Here is an 18,530-nt window from a genome sequence, read left to right as displayed (position 1 = left end):
TAGGACGTAGAGCACGGTTAGAATCGTCGAGCCAGCGATGCTTGACGACAGCATGGCAGGGGAGTGTGAGGCGTCTAATGGCTGTCAACAAGCCTGTTCATTTGCTGCCCGTTGTGAAGGCTCGCAATGGACCTGGAACTCGACGCACCGAGAAGAGTCATACTGCATGGTGAGTTATGCTGGTCGCCAAGTTGGCCTTTCGAAGTGACACAGCACGTCAGTGGTCCAGTTTCGCGCCGCAAAAACAGCGGTGCCTGCATGGACGTGGAGCGTAGCCTCTCAAAACGCTTCTTGACGCAGGGAACGAGGTCGCGGAAGACCACAGTGAGGAGGAACAGATGATGGAGGCTGCTAATTGGATGCACTAAAGTGACGGTGCAAGCCGAATCACACCTTGGACGCCCACAGCGACCCAATCGTGGCGCGCAGCGGCATTGAAGCTACGGCCCGTTGGCAAGGATCAAACACGCTTGACCCGAACTATGCGCACAACTGCAACACCAGCGACTCGTCCCATATCAGACTCATTGTTCAAAAAGGAGCGCGATATCTCTGCTCCAGTCTCTAGTGATGGTTGCGCGATGGCATCGCCCATCACGCTCTGCTAGTAGCTTGCAGCCCAATGTGACGACGGCAACGGGCACTATTCACCGCTTCGGAACGATTCCCATCCCGCTCGGAAGACGGCCTTGTGAGTTTGTGGCACCACCATCGTGTCTTTGAGCAACGGTTGTTCGGTTTGATGCAATGCCACGGATCAGCCCTGTCCATGGCACACCGATACAGCATAACGTCCTCATGTCCTGGTACCCACTGACCGGACAACCCGACCTCACACTGCACCCGAGGGCATGTATCGCAACGTATGGCAGCCCCTCAACGATGACTCTGTCGGCACACACACATGTCCCGTACCTAGCTCCAGGAACCACCTGTCGAACGATTCACAGGTGTGATGGCTGCTCCCTCATGCCACATGAAGGGCGCACATGAGTCTCTTCTCCGCACGCTGTCTTCCCGCACTGGCAGCTGCGGTAGTCAAAGCTTTGTCGATCTACCAGATGCGCCGCATTTCATTTTCAGGTACATGGTACACGACATCACTGACCAGGATGTACTGCGAACTTACCTGGTTCCTCATACAGCGCAATTTGGCAGTATGTCCTTATCTGATCAATGCCTTGACGTGTCTCCTGCTGTCAATCCCACGCCAATATCGTCACGAGAACAGCAGAAATGCATAAGAGCCCAGCACACAGAAATCTGCGTGTCTTTCACAATGTTCACTGCAAGCGCTGGCACTAAGGAGCGGCATCCCTGTCGGGCCTCACCTCTGTCCCAGCGCCAACCACCAAGCTCCCTCACTGCGACCGTCCCCACGATTGCCATGTTGAATCAACGCGAGGGATGAGAGAAGTGTGTTAATCGCGTGGTTCGAAGTTTTCGCTGGTCCTCAACATGAGACAGATTCATCATTACCAGACCGCAATTCAGACCAACAGTATCACAGAATCTGCTGTGCATACCAGATGCGTGAGCTCACCATGCAAGTGCAGGCCTGTACGGGATAGACCCCCGCTTCCGTTCGCTTATCAGAATCAGACTTCGAGGCTTATTTTTAACTGTCGCCATTCTGCCCGAATTAGTAACTGAGAAAGTTTCTTCAGACACTGGTTCGAAGGAAGATACTGCGGAGCGTTGTGTTGAAGCTCTATCTGGAAATACTTTGCTTGAGCAACGTATCTAGATCCTCATTCTGACCGTCATTTACCGCTCCAATGTCCCGACAATGAGATGCTACCGTCATTGATACTAGGTCGTGCCATCCAAGCGTGTCAATGCGATGAATGTGCTAAAGAAGAACGTTCATCTACTTCACCGTCTAAAGGAGCGCGCCACACATCTCAACAATCACGTCAAGTGTGACGATGTGTGATGGACCTGTTAGCTCCAAGGTCAGCACCACCATCACGAAACATCACAAGGGAGCAGGGGACAATTTTGATGTAAAGTATCGATAAGGTGTTGGGTATCTAAAATGTGGGTATCATAAATGGTAAGGTGAGGCAAGCCACCGGCAAGCCTCGCAAGCCTCGCTAAATGCAATCACATTGCTGTGCATGAAATGCCATTCGCTCCAGCCTTTCCGTCAAAGGCAGCGGAGCGGGGGTAATCGATGCCGGTGCGAAAATGCAAAACGCCTGCAAATGCTCGAAGGTCATCACAATACTTTCCTCCAATGACGAGAGACTTCCATCCCCGACTGGCGACTGATCGGTTCCATGTGCGGAATGCTACTGCAGTCCCGTACCCGCAGATCATCGGGTCTGGACAATGCCCTCGCAGAAGGCTTCGTCCCATAAGAGCCTTGCGCAGTTGCGCGCAGGCTCGAAGCGTGTCGCGACGCCGTTGCATGCATATCGCAACGACGAGGCCCTGAGCTTTTCACACATGCTGATGATGGCGCGTGATAAAGCTAACACAAGACACTGACAAGCGTTGAGGGTGTTGGCTGAGTCAGACTGAAGGGATGAGGTCTCATGCTCGCCATGCTGTGCGCTGGAAGCCTTACAGATGAGGCTATCACAGTGGCCTGGAGAAAGCCAATTAGGCTTCAGCTTTGTTGGCAGTCCCAAAAGGGAAACGCCGAGCCGTCTGTGGCTGTGCGTGGCGGAGTGTGGCTAATGCTCTCGGTCACCGACATGTGAAAGAAGCGCGGCCACAAGGCGCGCACCACAGTGACGCAGGTGACAAATGACTGTATCTTGATGTTAATCAAGCATTGCGATTGGGTCGGTGCTAAAAGTAGACTTACGTTGTGTCGACGATGGTCACTGTCGTTGTTCACTCTTGCTGTTCAGGCGACTCGCTGATAGGAGTCATCGGCTGGGAAGTGCGCCGCTGCTTGCCGCTGCTGCGCCTGCACTGAGTCTTGGGTTTCTTCTGAGCGTAGAGAGGAGGCAGCACTGGAAAGGCCTGCGCCATGGGAGGAGCTCGCGGTGGTGCTGGTGCCTTCTTCAGAATGGGGCAGTACTCGTCCTCGAAATCTTCGCCGAAGAGGTCCTCGTCGCTGATATACGATGATGGGTTGCGGTATTCCAGAGAAGGACCAGTAGGCCAGGAAGGATAGGCACAGGAAGAGCCGCGGCGAGAATTGGACTCCATGGAGTAGTTGCTGTAGAGAGATCCGGTGGGCGAGGCCATGTTTCTTGGTGAGATGCTGATGGGGATTGATTTGGATGGCGACGAGCCTGGTGATGTTTCAAAGTGCATTTTGGAAATGCAAGTAGCGTATGGGGTGGGTCAGTGTATGTATATACGCAGCTGTCGGGCTTTGTCGGCCGTGAACAGTTTTGCTCGGATCGTGGTGTTCGCGTTAGTTTAGCGTCGCGGCAAGTACACCGAGGCGAAAACGGCCGGTGATGTATGACGGTGGGATGTCGGGTGGGTGAAAACAGGGTTATGCGGTTTAGATCCGTATTGGGTAGAGGTTCGCGTCGAGGGTCGCCGACTGCAGATTATCGAGATTTGTGGAAACAAGACCCACGGGGGTGCGTGCCTTTAATGGTGTTTGGGGAAGTTTTCCGGAGGCAGGAGTCCGAGTCAGAAGCAAAGTGCAACTTGTTAGTCTTGTGTCTCGAAGGAGATCAGATGGTCTGGACGGCGTGGGACTTCTTGGGCTGCGCACCGAGGTGGCAGCTCGCGTTATATCTTCCGCCTCCGCGAGATACAGTGCGCGCAAATGGCACCAAATGGCGGTGGGTCACCGCCTGAATGCGTTGCATGCGGCGTGTGCTGCGAAGGGGGCGGAAGAATATTGCTATTGGGCGTCGCAATTCACCGCTGTTTACCAATGCGGCGTCCACATCTGCCACTGGCCGTCCGTCAGCCCCGTCTGCTCCGCTGCAACTGGAGGACGACCCCGGCACCCGGGACTCAAGACCGCCTTTCCTCTGCGAGATCGCGCCCGACGTTAGCCCTGTCATCTCGCGCACATGAACCTGGCAGCGATGAGTCGTCCGCAGGGCACAATCACCAGTCGCCTGGGCGACAGCTGGCCACCTCAAAGTCCCCAATAGGTACGCGACAGCTCACAGCCTGATGATACCGTACTGTTGCTCTGTTCGCCCCCTGTGCTAAACTTGCTTTCTCCCTTCGTAACCCTGAAAAAGCACACAGACAGGAATGTCACAGTCACAACACGGCCGCCATCCCCCACGACTCACTGCTACGCCACGGCCGCTTCCGCGAAAAAACTTTGCCGGATAAGCACAGTCAGTTGCTTAAAACAGACAAGTTCACGTTGTTGATCAACTCGGGGATCGGGAGAGGGCAATCCTGATACCCATGCCTCCCTTCATCCCGTGCACTTCAGCCGGACGTTTGCATTTCCTTTTGCGGTGCCCAAAGCTGCAGCTCCGCGCCATGTGCTCGCGGCGGTTTGCAGATGGTGCGAGGAGCCGTCACTGCGAACGACGCTCAACACAACCAGTTCTGTCTCATTTGCCTGACTCTGTGCCGTTATGGCCAGTAGCATGCGCTGCGCTGTCACCAACGAGGCGGCGCTGGACAAAGGGGTGAGCATGTGGCCGCGACGAAACACGTCGGGAACTTTACTGCTGCCTGACACCCCGCGACTTGTCAGATGTCTTGCCGCGGGATTCTTCCGGCTGTCTCTTGTCCTCGAGTCGAAAGAAACAAGATTCAACCGCGGAGTATGGGGTACATTAGCCCGATTCACATGCAACGTGAGAAGATCTCAATCTCAGGGTCCATATGGACTAAGACCCTCCGCTCCACCTTGGTATCGGAGGCTAGATATTATGTCGGAGGTCTTCCCGAGCATTCCTCACGGCCGGTTCAAGAACCGTTGTGAGCTCAGAACCTTCGATAGGTAGACAGCATGTGAAGCCACCGTTGCCCCTTCGATGTTGGGTTTAGATGGAGTACAGCTACGTTGCACAAACCTCGTACCTATGACCACACGAAGCCTCGGCAGACGGCACATCTCGGAGTCAAACGGTATTGCGAACCAGGACCTCAGCCTTGCAACATCGAATGCCGAATGCGGTTCATGCTGATGGCAGCACTCCGCATGGCTGAGTAGAGCTCAATAATGGCCATGCTACGTAGTCAGCACACTCGCTCAAGCACGGACTGGATCCAGAGTCTAATGCATATGCAGTCTTGAGACGCTGTTCTTACTATTTCTAGCAATCCACGTTTCTGTCATTTCTGTTTCACACGACCTTCCGCATGCGGCAATGCAAAGACAAAGCAAATCCGGGGATCGTTTCAAGTCTATGCTCTTTGATTTCGAATTACAATTTGACTTTGACAAATGCATGCAAGGTTTCTCTCGCGGTCTTCGGTAGTTTCGCGTGTTTGGAAACCTTCCTCGCTTTCGAATTTGTATGCCTCGCTCCAAGGCGTCCCTAGTTGACCCTGCATAAAGCTATCCGGCCAACCGCGGCGTACCTGCCCTTGAGGAAGCTCAGTGTTTCTGTTTCAGTGAACGGTGGTGGCGTAGAAGGTTGCACCTAATGCAGGGCAACTACGCACACCGCAACAAGACGTTTCGACAATAGCCATGAAGGGAGCATCCGGTGGTAGACACGCTATGTGCCGAACATTGCGCGGTCCGTCAACAAACTTCAGGAATGCGTCCCATCCGGCGACAGGCATGGGCAGACTTTGACCGTTCCGGTGCTTCACCAGCAATAATATCCATGCCTCAACGTCTTCACTCCATCAAACCATGTGAATAATCGTCATCGTCAACGTCGTGCATCAAGAGTTACATTGTGTACCCACTTTCCATCGCAGAGAAGCTTTTCAGCTCCGGTTTGTTCGCGGGCCCACCACTCCTGCCACCGAACATACTCCATTAGGTATCTTTGTAGCATCGTATATCCACCATGACATCAGCCACAGGTTTCGAAGTTCCACACACGTGGGTCGGCAGCATCCATTGATGAGACTTTGTGGAGAAAACCTTTCAGAGAGATTATGTTAGGGACATCATAACGTGGCTGGAGAGATAGACACGAAGTTTCTGCGTAGAAATTTGCTCCGCTTTACCTTCCCGGCCGACTCGATGTGGAGGTGCAATTCCGCACTCAACGCAAAAGCAAGGAACTCCGCTTGCAAGCAAGGAGCAAAGTAAAGGAAGGTGTTTGACTACGATGCCGCACCAGCAGACATATCATCTTCCCTTCTTTCGTCTTGGAGGTACATTGGTACCTACTTCTAGAACGCACAGAGGTACATTTGACTTTCCTAATGGAGAAGTACACCCGCCAGTGTGTGGCTTATAAACCCTGGGATCATCACTTGTTTAGGCGCCGGACCGTGTAGTGACAAGCGATCGCCTTCCAGAACCTCTCCCTCATGGGATGCTGACCGCGGGGTCTAGGCGCGGGATTGCCCATTTCTTCGGTGGATATTCCTCCGCCTTTGTCTGAGGCGTGAACTGAGAAAGTCCGTCCACACCTTCGAGGTGTGGAGGAGCTGGCCCGAGTGGAACGCGGGGTTGCTCACATCGTATTGCGTGCGAGCTGTTGCGGTCTCCGGAGCATCTGCTGAAGAATTATCGGTGGCTGTATTGATTCCGCGGTTTGCTGCAGGACAGACGTCCGATTGTCGGTGCGAGCTGCGAGTTACGATCCCCCGGTGCGAGGGCAACCTGCAACGGCAACCTGACAGCTGGCCAATCGTGCAACATTATTGAGGCCAGCGATAAACGATTCGAGCTGACTCACAGCCTCAGTGCTGGAGATGCGACCCCGCGCTGCCTAACTTTGACTTTTATTGGGTTGCAGTCAGCCTTCTCCAACCCTCACAAATCAAGGCGAGTAGACACAGCTTCTCCCATGACCAAGCAAGATAGGAAACCAGTGATACTTGCCCGCGACACCTTTGTTGTTTCTTGGAGTCATACTCAACAAACCAATATGTCGGGTCTCGTAAGGCTATTGTTGGTAGCGGTGAATGCACGTTGTGCTGTTCGTTTCATAGCCTGGCTGCATGCTGCACCGGCAAGCATGCAGAGCACATCCGCTGCTGTGCGACATTCAGACACTGCAGGCCCGTTCGATCGCATCGTTTCAGCTTGTTGAGATTGCAGCCGGAGATGCGCTACCATCACGAGTCGGTATGAGCTGTCAGATGCTACAACAAGCCATCACACGCTATATCGCAGAGTTGTCGGAGGACACCAAGTTACTGCGGTTGCGATACCTGGTGGCTTATCGGCCTTTGCTTTGGGGCCGGAAGGGTATGACAACAAAGATACGAGCTCATAAGTGGGAGGCTGAATTTGGTGGTTGCCATGGGTCTGGCGTCACTGCCGAAGCGAATAATCGCGGGACATGAATTGCCTTTCAACATTTCAACTCAAAAAAACTTCGCGGCTCCCTAACTGAACAGCAGTCGATTTGGTATTCACCTCGCCCTCATCACAACTTCATGTGAGTCGCTTGGTCTGCACTCCATCAGGCGTAGAAGTGGTGGTCAGAATGATTGGAGACATTGGCGAGCATACTCAGTCACAATGACGTGCTTGCGGGCCCAGCAATGGGTGTTGGTCGCCAGCGCGGGATTCTTCAGCCAGCAGCTCCATGCGCTTTGGACCCTTGACGGCGAGTTGTGGGTTTTTATCGCGGTTTCAAGATCACTTAGCGATTCGCCGTGCCCTTTGGCCAAAATGTTGCGTCAAACGCAGCTGCTTCGATCAGGCAGTCAAGCACATTTACGCTCATCAATCTCTGCAGAATGTAGAGCGCAACGTAAGTGAGATTTAGCTCTGAGTAATTCCTTTCTATATTCACAATGTAGGAGTGGCTGGTGCAAACTCAAAAGGTTTTCATGTTCAACTTTCTGTTGTTCCCAATTAGGATAGCCAATGGTGCATCCTTCTCCATCTTGATGTCTGCATCTTCTCGCCACTTATATCCACATAATGTAACCCAGCGCCACGTTAGTCAGATATAAGAGGTTCTCGTTACCGAAAATTATCTGCGACAACCTTGCACCACGATATCAAACCAATGCGAGCCCTGGACGCGGACAATGTACCTGTTGATCACTGCGTAATGACGGAGAACTTCCATCTGACTAGCACCAGTATACAGTGACAGAATGCTGCCTTTTGCTTGTTGCTACTACGAAGATATCGAGCCAAGCGGTGCTGCTCTGCTATAGGTATCCCACCTTCTTGGCAAAACTTGTGCCTTGCTTCTCCGTTCAACTTGCAGTGAATCGCAAAGAAAGACACCGCGGCTGAAGGACCGTACTTTATACTTTTAGGAAGTGTGTGACTGGTTCCATAGCGTCCTTGGAGCCTCCTTTGACTACGGTGGACTGTAGGAACATGTAGGTGTTTACCGGCTGCTTGGTCGAGCACATCGGTACAGTGTGTTGCGAGGCTATTGTGCACTAAGTTGCGGATAGCTCTCGGTCTAGTCCAATAAGGCAGATATGAGTACAGTTTCAGGTTCAGCAGAGCTTGACGGTCTCGCTCTCACTCGTGTAGTTACATTCAGTCTTCCATCTTGCAAGACACAAAGCTTTGTGCCACCACAGTCGAGTCTACGCTATTTCACCACTATCCGAACGCAGACTTGTCGCTTTTAGATGTCCATGGCATTTGACCAAGGAGTACGACAAAATCTGAACAGTGAGCAGGGATCTGAGTATCCCTCTTTAGTGTACGGGCGTAATACGCGTAACTTAATGCGTCCCGAGCTCTCTGAGCAGACAGACAAGTTTGAATATGGGAATCGTGCCAAATGTCCGCGGTGTACCTGTCGAGACTTGGGAAGGTCCCTGCGTGTGTGACGACTAGCGGAAGTTTGAAGATGAACTTCTCCCGTCACTCTTTCAAAAATCTAGACGTCGCAAAACACGCCTAATTCGTTGCGATACGATGTCATCGAGCAGTAATGATCAGGTTACCTCACCTGGAAAATTCGACGTGTCAAGGTGCGTCCTTCTAATCGCCCCTGTCTTGCCTGTCCACCAGGTTGAATACATTCTCATGTCACAGTGTCTCTTTAGTGTGACGAATCACGACCACAACGCATCACATTCTCAGCTTGAGGCCTGAGCTGCGTATATGAGAGCGTCGTAAGACGTGAACAGTCCTGGGGATGCTCATCGATATTATAAGTGACGCTCGAGCGTACCGCGCGTCAGATTCGGAATTACTGCACCATTACTGTATCAACGCGAATGCCGCGTTGGCCTCTTCGATCGGCCTCAGACTATATGGCGATCTCTTCGCACATCCAAGTATTACCTTGTGATTTGACTTCGTGCTTCGAGCCTTCCCTGCGCTCAGTGCGCTGGCTGCATTAACTCTTGATCATCTGTGGAGTCAGTAACAGGATTCAACGATCGAATATGCTACTTTAGCTGCCAGTCATATGAACGACGCCCTCCCCGCATATTGCTTTGCCTTGCGTAGAGTGACCCAAGTGGCATGTACAGCTCTGTCGATGCTGTCCTCGCTGTTGACAGTGTAAGTACTTGCAAAGTTACGCAATGACATGAGCCCTTTTCATTGATGACCTGAACTTTTCGAGCACGAGTTTGATACTCCCTCGTTCGACCTTGTGTCCTAGCTTCGTCTTGTAACACGTGGTATGATAGCCGTAGGCCTTGAGTTGCGTTCATTTTGAAAGATACAGATATCGGATCATGCATGGCTTCTGAGCTCTGAACCATGCACAGGGACCCAGAGACGAAGTCACAGGCGCAACGAAACAAGATCCTGGCGAGGCCGGAGAGTCTGTGGAGCGCAAATGTGGACGAAAGATTGATTGTCTCCAGAACAGCCATCACAAGTATCTCCGCAGACGCAAAAAGTGCTCTAGAAGAAAGCACTCAACTCGCCGCGCAAGACTTATCTCTGGATGAACTTTCGGACAGATACAGAGGGGGTATGTACGCCACAGGCTCCTTCGCCATCAGATCACGACTCACCAGTGAGCGGACCTTTTCGCGCGCACTATTCGGCACATCAGGTCCGGACTCAGCTACGTCAAGTCCTGGCTCTCACACATGGCCAACATACTTGAGTGCGACCTTCTTGTTCTTGCACGGTCTCAGTGATGGATTCCTGCTACTCATGCAGCGATGTCATCCCTTGATTTTGATAACTTTGGCGTATTACGCCGTTTTACTACAACATAAGGATGTTTGGTGACTAAGAGGGCTCAGCAAAGACATGCATGCCTGGGTCATAAAGGGGCTTGGGGATCAGCATGCCACACCGGATGGCATGAACGACGGCGGCAATGGAGGGTGGATCGTATTGTCGAAGACATTCTAAGAAAATCGGCAGTCAGAGAGCATCGATCCGGTTCTCGAAGATGCTGCGTGGTGAAGGAGAGAAAGCAGCAGGCACGCAGCCGCGCTAACTGCAGCAGCTCCACCTGTCTTCGAGCAGCACTTATTCCTCCCATCCTCATGACTCCGCCCGCGGAGGACGCCTGGCCATAGACAGACATGATGGCACGATGATGAATCGACTGGAAGAGCTGCGCATCCAGCGCGTATTAAAAGAGGTGCTGCTGGATGAATTCACCTCGGCGAGTTCTTTCGGCCCAGTTGATGTTGGAAAGAGTACATCTGTGTAGGGTATACCGCCTGGTAGTCAAGCCTTCATGGATTTGTGATTCTTGTCTGCCGATCTGTATTCGACCCAACACGCGAACATAAGCGCACGATTATTGTGCTTCGCACCATTGTATATACAGAGGCTGGAAGGCGCAACTGGTAACATCTAGTGCAGAGCAGTAAGGCACAGTTCGGACTCACAGCTGCGCCGCAGGCGTTCTTTCTTTGAGATCTGTAACGCCTCATGAACGGCATGGCCGGTATGTGCACGAGCGAGATCGAAGCCGGAGCAGCCGCCGTATGGTGCGGTCAAGAGGGCATTGCTTTTGGAGTGAGAACGGTATTGAGGATGAAATGCGGCCGCCGAAGAGAGAAACTTCTGCACTGTTGCAGTTTTTGGCCGCACCAATGGTCTCCCCAAACAGGCCCAGTTGGTGAGGAACAGAGCTACAAGCCCTCTCTATGAAGATCACGAAAGCAAGTACATGGATCCTTACTAGTCTATAAGATAGCCAGAAGACTCTTTGGATTTCTCAGTAGATGTGATCAACAAGCCGTGTATTTCATACATCCTGCCTTGAGCTTTTACAATTCCGTCGCAAGCTAACCCGCACTTCTAGCTAACCTCTCCCCCTACGAGGCGAGAAACCCTGTGTACCGAAATCAACCAATGAGATCGCAGGGATTGCAGATCTTCTCACACAACGTCCCCCTTCAAACTAAGCACAACAAAAGGGGTATGTGTTTCAACGCGGTAATGGGTTTATTTCACCGTTGACGTTAATGCAGCGTCTTTAAAAGCATGAATATAGTCCGTTTTCTCGGCACACCGGGTTTCTCGCTACGTATGGGGGGACGTTAGCGTGGCGCTAGTCCCCGCGTACCTTCCTGATGTTAGACCGAGGCGGCCGCTTCCTATTGCGCTTCATCTCGGCTTTAGGGCGCGTCGGCTTAACAATTCACCCAAGACCTCTCGTACCGCGGCGGCCACAGTACTTTTATTATGATCCTGCTACGGTCGAAAATACTACACAAACCTCGTCCACCATGAAATCTTTCGCATACAGAGAAGCTCCCCGCTTGTTCTCCCGGTCTAGCACTGCACAAAGAGCACCAATTGCAGCTTACACAACAACATGGGCACAAGGGCAAAGGAGAGGGTTTGCCGGTTCTACAGCGCGATTGGCGGTCAAGCCATACCTTTTGGCGGATATTGGAGAGGGTATGCACTTGCAATGTACATGTTGGAGATTTAGGCTTACACTCGTACCAGGTATCACCGAATGTCAGGTCATACAATGGTTCGTAAAACCAGGTGCGCGGGTCGAGCAGTTCGACCCGATCTGCGAGGTGCAATCAGACAAAGCTTCAGTAGAAGTGCGTATCCTCAAATCTGCAAGATGACACAGACTGATCCATACAGATCACATCTCGGTTCGATGGTGTCATCAAGAAGCTGTACTATGAGCCGGACGATATGGCTAAGGTCGGCAAGGTACGAAGTGCAACGACGGGAGCCAGGGACTTTTACTGACTCTCGTAGCCATTAGTCGACATCGACATCCAGAGCGAAATATCAGCGGCCGACGAGGCATTGCTCAACGGGAGCTCAGACAAGCGGGCTGCGGAAGAGGCCTCGAAGCCAGCTCAGCCACAGGCGCAGGAATTGGAGGTCGGAAGGAACGACACGAAGGCTGCAGCCGAAAATGTGTCTTCGTCCGAGCAATCAATGTCCCTGCGACCCGAGCCTTTGACCGAGCAGCCGAAACCACAACGGCAGTCAGGAAAGCATGCATCGTTGGCAACGCCTGCGGTCCGAGGCATGCTGAAAGACCTGAGGCTGAATATTGAAGACATCGAAGGAACTGGCAAGGAAGGACGCGTCCTGAAGGAGGATATTCAGAGGCACGCACAGGCTGCGAAGCAAGCGTCGAGCTCTACATCAGCCCCAACAACGGTGGCGGCAGTGGCTTCGCAACAAGTCGAAGACCGTGTTCACGCCCTGACGCCGGTCCAGTCAGGGATGTTCAAACAGATGACCAAGTCACTGTCCATACCTCATTTCCTTTTCACCGACAGCATCGACTTCAGCTCCCTGACGCAACTACGTAGGAAGTACAACGTTAACCGTGATAAGGCCGAGCGCATAACACCACTGCCAATCATCATCAAGGCGGTGTCGTTGGCTCTGCAACAGTTTCCGCTCCTCAATGCACATCTCGATACTACGACAAACCCGGCTAAGCCACAACTGTCAATCAAGGGCGGTCACAACATTGGTGTAGCCGTCGACTCACCATCTGGTCTACTGGTGCCTGTCATCAAGAATGTTCAGAACCACAGCATCAGATCATTGTCACAAGAGATAACGCGTCTTGCTGACCTTGCTCGCGCCGGCAAGCTTACATCTGCGGATCTGTCAGGCGCCACGTTCACACTCAGCAACATTGGGAGTATTGGCGGCTCGGCTGTTGCCCCTGTCATTGTCACTCCTCAAGTGGGTATCTTAGGCATTGGCCGAGCAAAGGTGATACCCGCATTCGGCGAAAATGGAGAGCTGGTAAAGAGGGAGGAGTGTGTGTTCAGTTGGAGCGCAGATCATCGGGTGATTGATGGTGCATATGTTGCTAGGGCGGCGGAAGAAGTAAGGAAGTCGATAGAAGGCGTTGAAAACATGTTGGTAACATTGAGATGATGAGGTAGACGATCAGAATAGAACAGCGTTCACCATTCATCATGAGCTACCATTACGGCGCGGCGGTCCGTTCTGTGACAGCGCAATGTGGACTGCTTGTTAAGACAGGATCTCTGCAGAATTCCGGAAATTCTTATTTTGGTATACTCAACCACCTCCTGGCTCTACTATGCGTATCATGAATTGCGGTGGGCCCAGCCATAATGCCTGGCGCTCTTGGTGATGCGAGCCTCTCCAAAATCCCAACTGGGCTAACTTGAGGTGATACTGTCGCTGATGAAGTGCTCCACTCTGAAATCGAGCCATTACACAGTCCACCTACTTCTTCTGCATGCTTTTGACATCGCTACTCAAAGTCCCTCTGATTGAGTTACCCCGCTTCAGCCCTGCCTCTTGAGTGCCTCCTCGATCGCGTTACTGCTATTCTTGTAGGTCATCTCCAGGTAGTCCTCCTTCTTAGCCAAATTGATCATCTCAGCCTTTCTTGCTTTCTCTTCCGCCTCAAGACGCTTTTGCACATCCGGAATTGGTGTGCAAACGAACCTGTAACGATCAGACTTGTTTACTCTGTCAAAGCGGGGTCGTTCAGCGGTCATTTCGACTTGTTTGAACATACATCTTTCCAACACCCTCATAGACTTTTGTCTCCGATGGCAGCGAAGAAACCTCAGCCGATGTCAGCTCCAGCATGCGCCCCTCTCGTGTACGCGCTGCCTTCTGCTGGCGAACGATCAGGAGTTGCTGCTCAGCGAAAGCCTTTTTCTGGCTGATCTCCTGCAGCATCTAGGTTGATTAGCAAATGTAATTAGGATATAAATACGGCAGGTACACACCTTCTGCAGCGCTTCATTTTGACCCGACATATTGACTTGATTGCTTGATTTGGAACTTGTCGATGGTGAGTGGGCGCTCCGGAGGCAACGCCAGTGCAAGGATCAAGCTTCTCGGTTCGACATCCCTGTCATTCCTCTGATTGGCAGGCGCCCCTAGCCATGGCTCGAGCAGACAACAGAATTCCTTCCTCTTCACAAATCTGCTATCGTTCAGTGACAATTTGACAGATTCCCACCAGCCCGACGAGTGACTTCGCAACACCTGCCAGTCTTTCACTCATTCAACCCAACTGCCGCTCGTGGCACATTCGGCTGCCCTGCTACTAGCCTATCGATTAAGCATGGTGACCTCTCATCAACGGCAGGCTCAGCAACCCGACATCCGAGACGTCCGGCCCAAGAAACAGGATTTGTAGGGCGGAAAAGTCTCACACATTCTAGCAGAGCCTACCTTTGCGATTTACACACTGCCGCAATATGATCGCGCTACTTCCTTGGCTCCCAAGTCTTCCGTACCCTCCAGAGCAGGATGGCTACTGGAGTCCTGTTACATCAACACTGGACTGGTGTGAAGAGGTAAGAGGGATGTTATATGAGATGTGAAAGTTGCTGATGACTGCGTAGAATTATGTTGTCTCGTCTTACGCTGCAGAAATAATCAACACACTCACCAACCTGCTGTTTATGTATCTTGCCAGCAAGGGCATACGGAATTGTCTGAAATATGGACATGATACGGTCTTCCTGGTTGCCTTCATAGGCTACGTCCTTGTTGGAACCGGCAGCTTCCTCTTCCACGCAACGCTGAAATGTAAGCTCTGGAGCATTATCGGTAAATGTATCTGCTGACACGTCCAGATCCCATGCAGCTTGTGGATGAACTCTCAATGATATACACAACATGCCTGATGTGCTTCGCGACATTCTCATATGGCAGGTCTTTGAGATATTCCACTTTCCTCGCGATAGGCCTGATATCTCTGGCTTTGTTCGTCACCCTGTACTATCACCACATCCAGGACCCAGCCTTTCACCAGAACGTGTATGCGCTGTTGACAGCCATAGTCTTGTTCCGCGCTATGTACATGATGGAGGTCGCTATCCGGCCGCGGTTCAAGTCTGAAGAGAGGAAAGCACTGAACCCACGACCCGATCGAGCTGTGGAGACTGCTCGACGATATGAGGACCAGAGAGATGAAGAGATCCTGCGTACGATGTGGAAGATGATCGTTTCTGGTTTGAGCATTTTCCTAGGTGGGTTCTTGTTGTGGCACCTTGATAATGAGCACTGCTCCAAGGTGAAGGAGTGGAGGCACCATATAGGCATTCCTTGGGGCTTCTTGCTGGAAGGCCACGGCTGGTGGTAAGCATATCCTTGGGCCTCTGATCTCACCAAGACTGACAAGGACAGGCATCTGATGACGGGCACCGGAGCCTACTTCTACATCGTCTGGGGTATTTGGCTCAGACACTGTCTCAACTACAGGCATGATGAGTACGAGTTGTATTGGCCAAATTGGTTCACCATGCCCGAGGTTGTGAAGGCGCAGAGGTCTGCGAGTGGGACAGCAAAGAAGACATTGTAGAATTGTGCATCGGCTTATGCCTTTCGGTATACATGCAATGCTACGTAGCCGTGGTGTAGGGCTTCTCAGAGATGTGCATCAGAGGAAGCTACTGTGGGGCGGCTCAGCAGGAAGGAACTCCTGAGCTATCGCCAAAAGTAGGGAGGCGCGCCGTCGACAGCACTGCTGCGATTGACACGAACTGAAGGCACTCAAAAATATGACTCGAACGCACGAATAGAGTTCTAATCACGCATTTTCGAGTTCTGACCCCTCCTTCCCCTCTTTCATTGTGTTGTGATGCTGTTTTGCGGTTGCCTTCGCGCTGTAAACACGCTAGCAGCACAGACCCACGCTAAGGCTAACCGACAACAACTTCTAGGATTGACCGCTCTTCTGCTCCCTCCTCGCTCTCCACCCGCACCACCGCCAGCCTCTACCCAGCTTCTCGCATCCTCAGCTCCAGTAGCTCCCATTACGCACACAATTCGCCAACATGCGTGAGATTGTACGTCTTCCGCTCTAGGTCGCGATTTTGGCGCGCCTCCTGAGCGTCAACAAAACCCCGCGTTCTCCTGGAGGCAGCACAACATAGAATGAAACCCCAGCTAACGTATGCTCTTCGCCCAACAGGTTCACCTCCAGACCGGTCAGTGCGTAAGTATACTACTATTAACCTCTCATGGCGCCAGCAGCTCACCATTAACAGGGTAACCAAATCGGTGCCGCCTTCTGGCAGACCATCTCCGGCGAGCATGGCCTCGACGGCTCTGGTGTCTACAATGGCACCTCGGACCTTCAGCTCGAGCGCATGAACGTCTACTTCAACGAGGTACTAGAATTGCCACGCTTTCTTAAGACGGGCTGTGAGTGCTGACCTCTTCTAGGCGTCCGGCAACAAGTTCGTTCCCCGTGCCGTCCTCGTCGATTTGGAGCCCGGTACAATGGACGCTGTCCGCGCTGGCCCCTTCGGTCAGCTCTTCCGTCCCGACAATTTCGTCTTCGGCCAGTCTGGTGCTGGTAACAACTGGGCAAAGGGTCACTACACTGAGGGTGCCGAGCTTGTCGACCAGGTCCTCGATGTCGTCCGCCGCGAAGCTGAGGGCTGCGACTGCCTCCAGGGTTTCCAGATCACCCACTCTCTCGGTGGTGGTACCGGTGCTGGTATGGGTACTCTCCTCATCTCCAAGATCCGTGAGGAGTTCCCCGACCGCATGATGGCCACTTTCTCCGTCGTGCCTTCCCCCAAGGTCTCCGACACTGTTGTCGAACCCTACAACGCCACCCTCTCCATTCACCAGCTTGTCGAGAACTCCGACGAGACCTTCTGTATTGACAACGAGGCTCTGTACGACATCTGCATGAGGACACTCAAGCTCAACAACCCCTCCTACGGTGACCTGAACCACCTCGTCTCCGCTGTCATGTCTGGTGTCACTACCTGCCTGCGTTTCCCTGGTCAGCTGAACTCTGACCTGAGGAAGTTGGCCGTCAACATGGTTCCCTTCCCCCGTCTCCACTTCTTCATGGTCGGATTTGCTCCTCTGACCAGCCGTGGTGCTCACTCTTTCCGCGCTGTGACCGTTCCCGAGCTCACCCAGCAGATGTTCGACCCCAAGAACATGATGGCTGCGTCTGACTTCCGTAATGGTCGCTACCTGACCTGCTCCGCCTACTTCCGCGGTAAGGTCTCCATGAAGGAGGTCGAGGACCAGATGCGCAACGTCCAGAACAAGAACTCCTCCTACTTCGTTGAGTGGATTCCCAACAACGTCCAGACCGCTCTCTGCTCCGTTCCCCCTCGCGGTTTGAAGATGTCCTCCACCTTCGTCGGTAACTCAACCTCCATCCAGGAGCTCTTCAAGCGTGTTGGTGACCAGTTCACTGCCATGTTCAGGCGCAAGGCTTTCTTGCATTGGTACACTGGTGAGGGTATGGACGAGATGGAGTTCACTGAGGCTGAGTCCAACATGAACGACTTGGTTTCCGAGTACCAGCAGTACCAGGAGGCTTCCGTCTCCGATGCCGAGGAGGAGTACGATGAGGAGGCTCCTCTCGAGGCCGAGGAGTAGGCTTCCCAGGCTCCGACGCTATCAGATTGCTAGAGTTATACAATTAGCTCAGCACTGCCGAAACGTCGAATCTGGTCAACTTCTGTTTCTTGCTTGGGCATCATCGCTGCGTATCCGGCATGTCGTTGGCGGAAGCACTTATTGTCACTGTCAAGACAAGCTGAGGTTATAGCATGATCACATTGGCGCCAGAGCGATTCTTGTTAATACAAAAGATTCTATAATTGGATATGTTCAACGACCAAGTGCATTTGACATGTTTCCTGATCTGAAGGTCTTCCTGCGCATATGCCATCTCTAGCTCGATGCAACAGCCTGTGGCTACACGGCCCACGATCACCACATCGAGACTTGTACGCAACATTGTAGCCATAGTCCTTCCTTTCTCGGCGCTCTCAAAGACCCGGTCACAGAAAATAAATAATGGGAACCGGCATGACATGCAAAGGAAAGAACGATGTTCCCTAAGATGTCTTACCCCGGGTATACAAGAGATATAGGTGTCGCTTTGGGAGTTGTCGCTTTGGGCTTTGGGCTGTCGTAAACGTGTCAATATGTTCTCAAAACGCTGTATCTACTTTTGCTGCCGACTGTTGAACCCCGACGTCACCATCGAACACCGCTGCTGTGCTTAGCTGCCGTGTTGAACTCCACCTTGTTATCTCGTATTGTCACTCTGTGACGCGCCTGTACTCTTGCTGGAGCTATGACCAGCATTGCTGCTCGTTGCTTCACCAAAAAGACA

General features: G+C 52.4%; 7 protein-coding genes across 7 annotated transcripts; 4 read left to right on the top strand and 3 right to left on the bottom strand.

Annotated features, from left to right (window-relative positions):
* Positions 1 to 570: 570 nt before the first annotated feature.
* Positions 571 to 1,411, top strand: M421DRAFT_90708 (uncharacterized protein; the record flags this gene model as incomplete). Its single annotated transcript, XM_033597882.1, has 2 exons — positions 571 to 691; positions 951 to 1,411. The coding sequence occupies 2 exons, from the start codon at positions 571 to 573 to the stop codon at positions 1,409 to 1,411; spliced, it is 582 nt and encodes a 193-aa protein (XP_033451177.1).
* A 1,433-nt stretch (positions 1,412 to 2,844) lies between these two features.
* M421DRAFT_3200 (uncharacterized protein) lies at positions 2,845 to 3,273 on the bottom strand (the record flags this gene model as incomplete). The annotated part of the gene is made up of 1 exon (XM_033589281.1): positions 2,845 to 3,273. One exon carries the CDS (start codon positions 3,271 to 3,273, stop codon positions 2,845 to 2,847), a length of 429 nt encoding a protein of 142 aa, XP_033451176.1.
* Positions 3,274 to 4,144: 871 nt separating this feature from the next.
* M421DRAFT_418410 (uncharacterized protein) lies at positions 4,145 to 4,671 on the bottom strand. The gene has a single exon (XM_033591775.1). It carries the CDS (start codon positions 4,583 to 4,585, stop codon positions 4,358 to 4,360), a length of 228 nt encoding a protein of 75 aa, XP_033451175.1. The 5' UTR covers positions 4,586 to 4,671; the 3' UTR covers positions 4,145 to 4,357.
* Positions 4,672 to 11,667: 6,996 nt separating this feature from the next.
* On the top strand, positions 11,668 to 13,315 carry M421DRAFT_57777 (branched-chain alpha-keto acid dehydrogenase E2 component; the record flags this gene model as incomplete). Its single annotated transcript, XM_033595533.1, has 4 exons — positions 11,668 to 11,842; positions 11,894 to 11,997; positions 12,044 to 12,115; positions 12,164 to 13,315. The coding sequence occupies 4 exons, from the start codon at positions 11,668 to 11,670 to the stop codon at positions 13,313 to 13,315; spliced, it is 1,503 nt and encodes a 500-aa protein (XP_033451174.1).
* Positions 13,316 to 13,375: 60 nt separating this feature from the next.
* On the bottom strand, positions 13,376 to 14,210 carry M421DRAFT_418407 (Prefoldin). Its single transcript, XM_033591774.1, has 3 exons — positions 14,149 to 14,210; positions 13,932 to 14,098; positions 13,376 to 13,858 (listed from the first exon to the last, which is right to left on the bottom strand). The coding sequence occupies exons 1-3, from the start codon at positions 14,176 to 14,178 to the stop codon at positions 13,696 to 13,698; spliced, it is 360 nt and encodes a 119-aa protein (XP_033451173.1). The 5' UTR covers positions 14,179 to 14,210; the 3' UTR covers positions 13,376 to 13,695.
* A 133-nt stretch (positions 14,211 to 14,343) lies between these two features.
* M421DRAFT_418406 (dihydroceramidase) lies at positions 14,344 to 15,983 on the top strand. Its single transcript, XM_033591773.1, has 4 exons — positions 14,344 to 14,724; positions 14,773 to 14,959; positions 15,007 to 15,511; positions 15,560 to 15,983. Exons 1-4 carry the CDS (start codon positions 14,626 to 14,628, stop codon positions 15,732 to 15,734), a joined length of 966 nt encoding a protein of 321 aa, XP_033451172.1. The 5' UTR covers positions 14,344 to 14,625; the 3' UTR covers positions 15,735 to 15,983.
* A 141-nt stretch (positions 15,984 to 16,124) lies between these two features.
* M421DRAFT_418405 (beta-tubulin) lies at positions 16,125 to 18,041 on the top strand. Its single transcript, XM_033591772.1, has 4 exons — positions 16,125 to 16,221; positions 16,347 to 16,370; positions 16,423 to 16,545; positions 16,601 to 18,041. Exons 1-4 carry the CDS (start codon positions 16,210 to 16,212, stop codon positions 17,783 to 17,785), a joined length of 1,344 nt encoding a protein of 447 aa, XP_033451171.1. The 5' UTR covers positions 16,125 to 16,209; the 3' UTR covers positions 17,786 to 18,041.
* The last annotated feature ends 489 nt before the right edge of the window (positions 18,042 to 18,530 follow it).

The sequence above is a fragment of the Didymella exigua genome (genome assembly GCF_010094145.1).
Source record: "Didymella exigua CBS 183.55 unplaced genomic scaffold M421scaffold_7, whole genome shotgun sequence".
Taxonomy (NCBI): Eukaryota; Fungi; Ascomycota; class Dothideomycetes; order Pleosporales; family Didymellaceae; genus Didymella; species Didymella exigua.
The sequence above is the reverse complement of the archived record's forward strand: the minus strand, read 5'-3'. Positions and strand labels throughout refer to the sequence as shown.

Bases quoted from the DNA above. Each gene is read 5' to 3' on its own strand.
- M421DRAFT_418410 (XM_033591775.1), bottom strand. From the start codon at position 4,585: ATGCTCACCCCTTTGTCCAGCGCCGCCTCGTTGGTGACAGCGCAGCGC.
- M421DRAFT_418405 (XM_033591772.1), top strand. The intron at 16,371-16,422 runs GTAAGTATACTA...CACCATTAACAG, and splicing joins ACCTCCAGACCGGTCAGTGC to GGTAACCAAATCGGTGCCGC. The intron at 16,546-16,600 runs GTACTAGAATTG...GACCTCTTCTAG, and splicing joins TGAACGTCTACTTCAACGAG to GCGTCCGGCAACAAGTTCGT.
- M421DRAFT_418406 (XM_033591773.1), top strand. From the start codon at position 14,626: ATGATCGCGCTACTTCCTTGGCTCCCAAGTCTTCCGTACCCTCCAGAG. The intron at 14,960-15,006 runs GTAAGCTCTGGA...TGACACGTCCAG, and splicing joins CTTCCACGCAACGCTGAAAT to ATCCCATGCAGCTTGTGGAT. The intron at 15,512-15,559 runs GTAAGCATATCC...TGACAAGGACAG, and splicing joins CTGGAAGGCCACGGCTGGTG to GCATCTGATGACGGGCACCG.
- M421DRAFT_418407 (XM_033591774.1), bottom strand. From the start codon at position 14,178: ATGTCGGGTCAAAATGAAGCGCTGCAGAAG. The intron at 14,099-14,148 runs GTGTGTACCTGC...TAATCAACCTAG, and splicing joins AAAATGAAGCGCTGCAGAAG to ATGCTGCAGGAGATCAGCCA. The intron at 13,859-13,931 runs GTATGTTCAAAC...TGATCGTTACAG, and splicing joins TATGAGGGTGTTGGAAAGAT to GTTCGTTTGCACACCAATTC.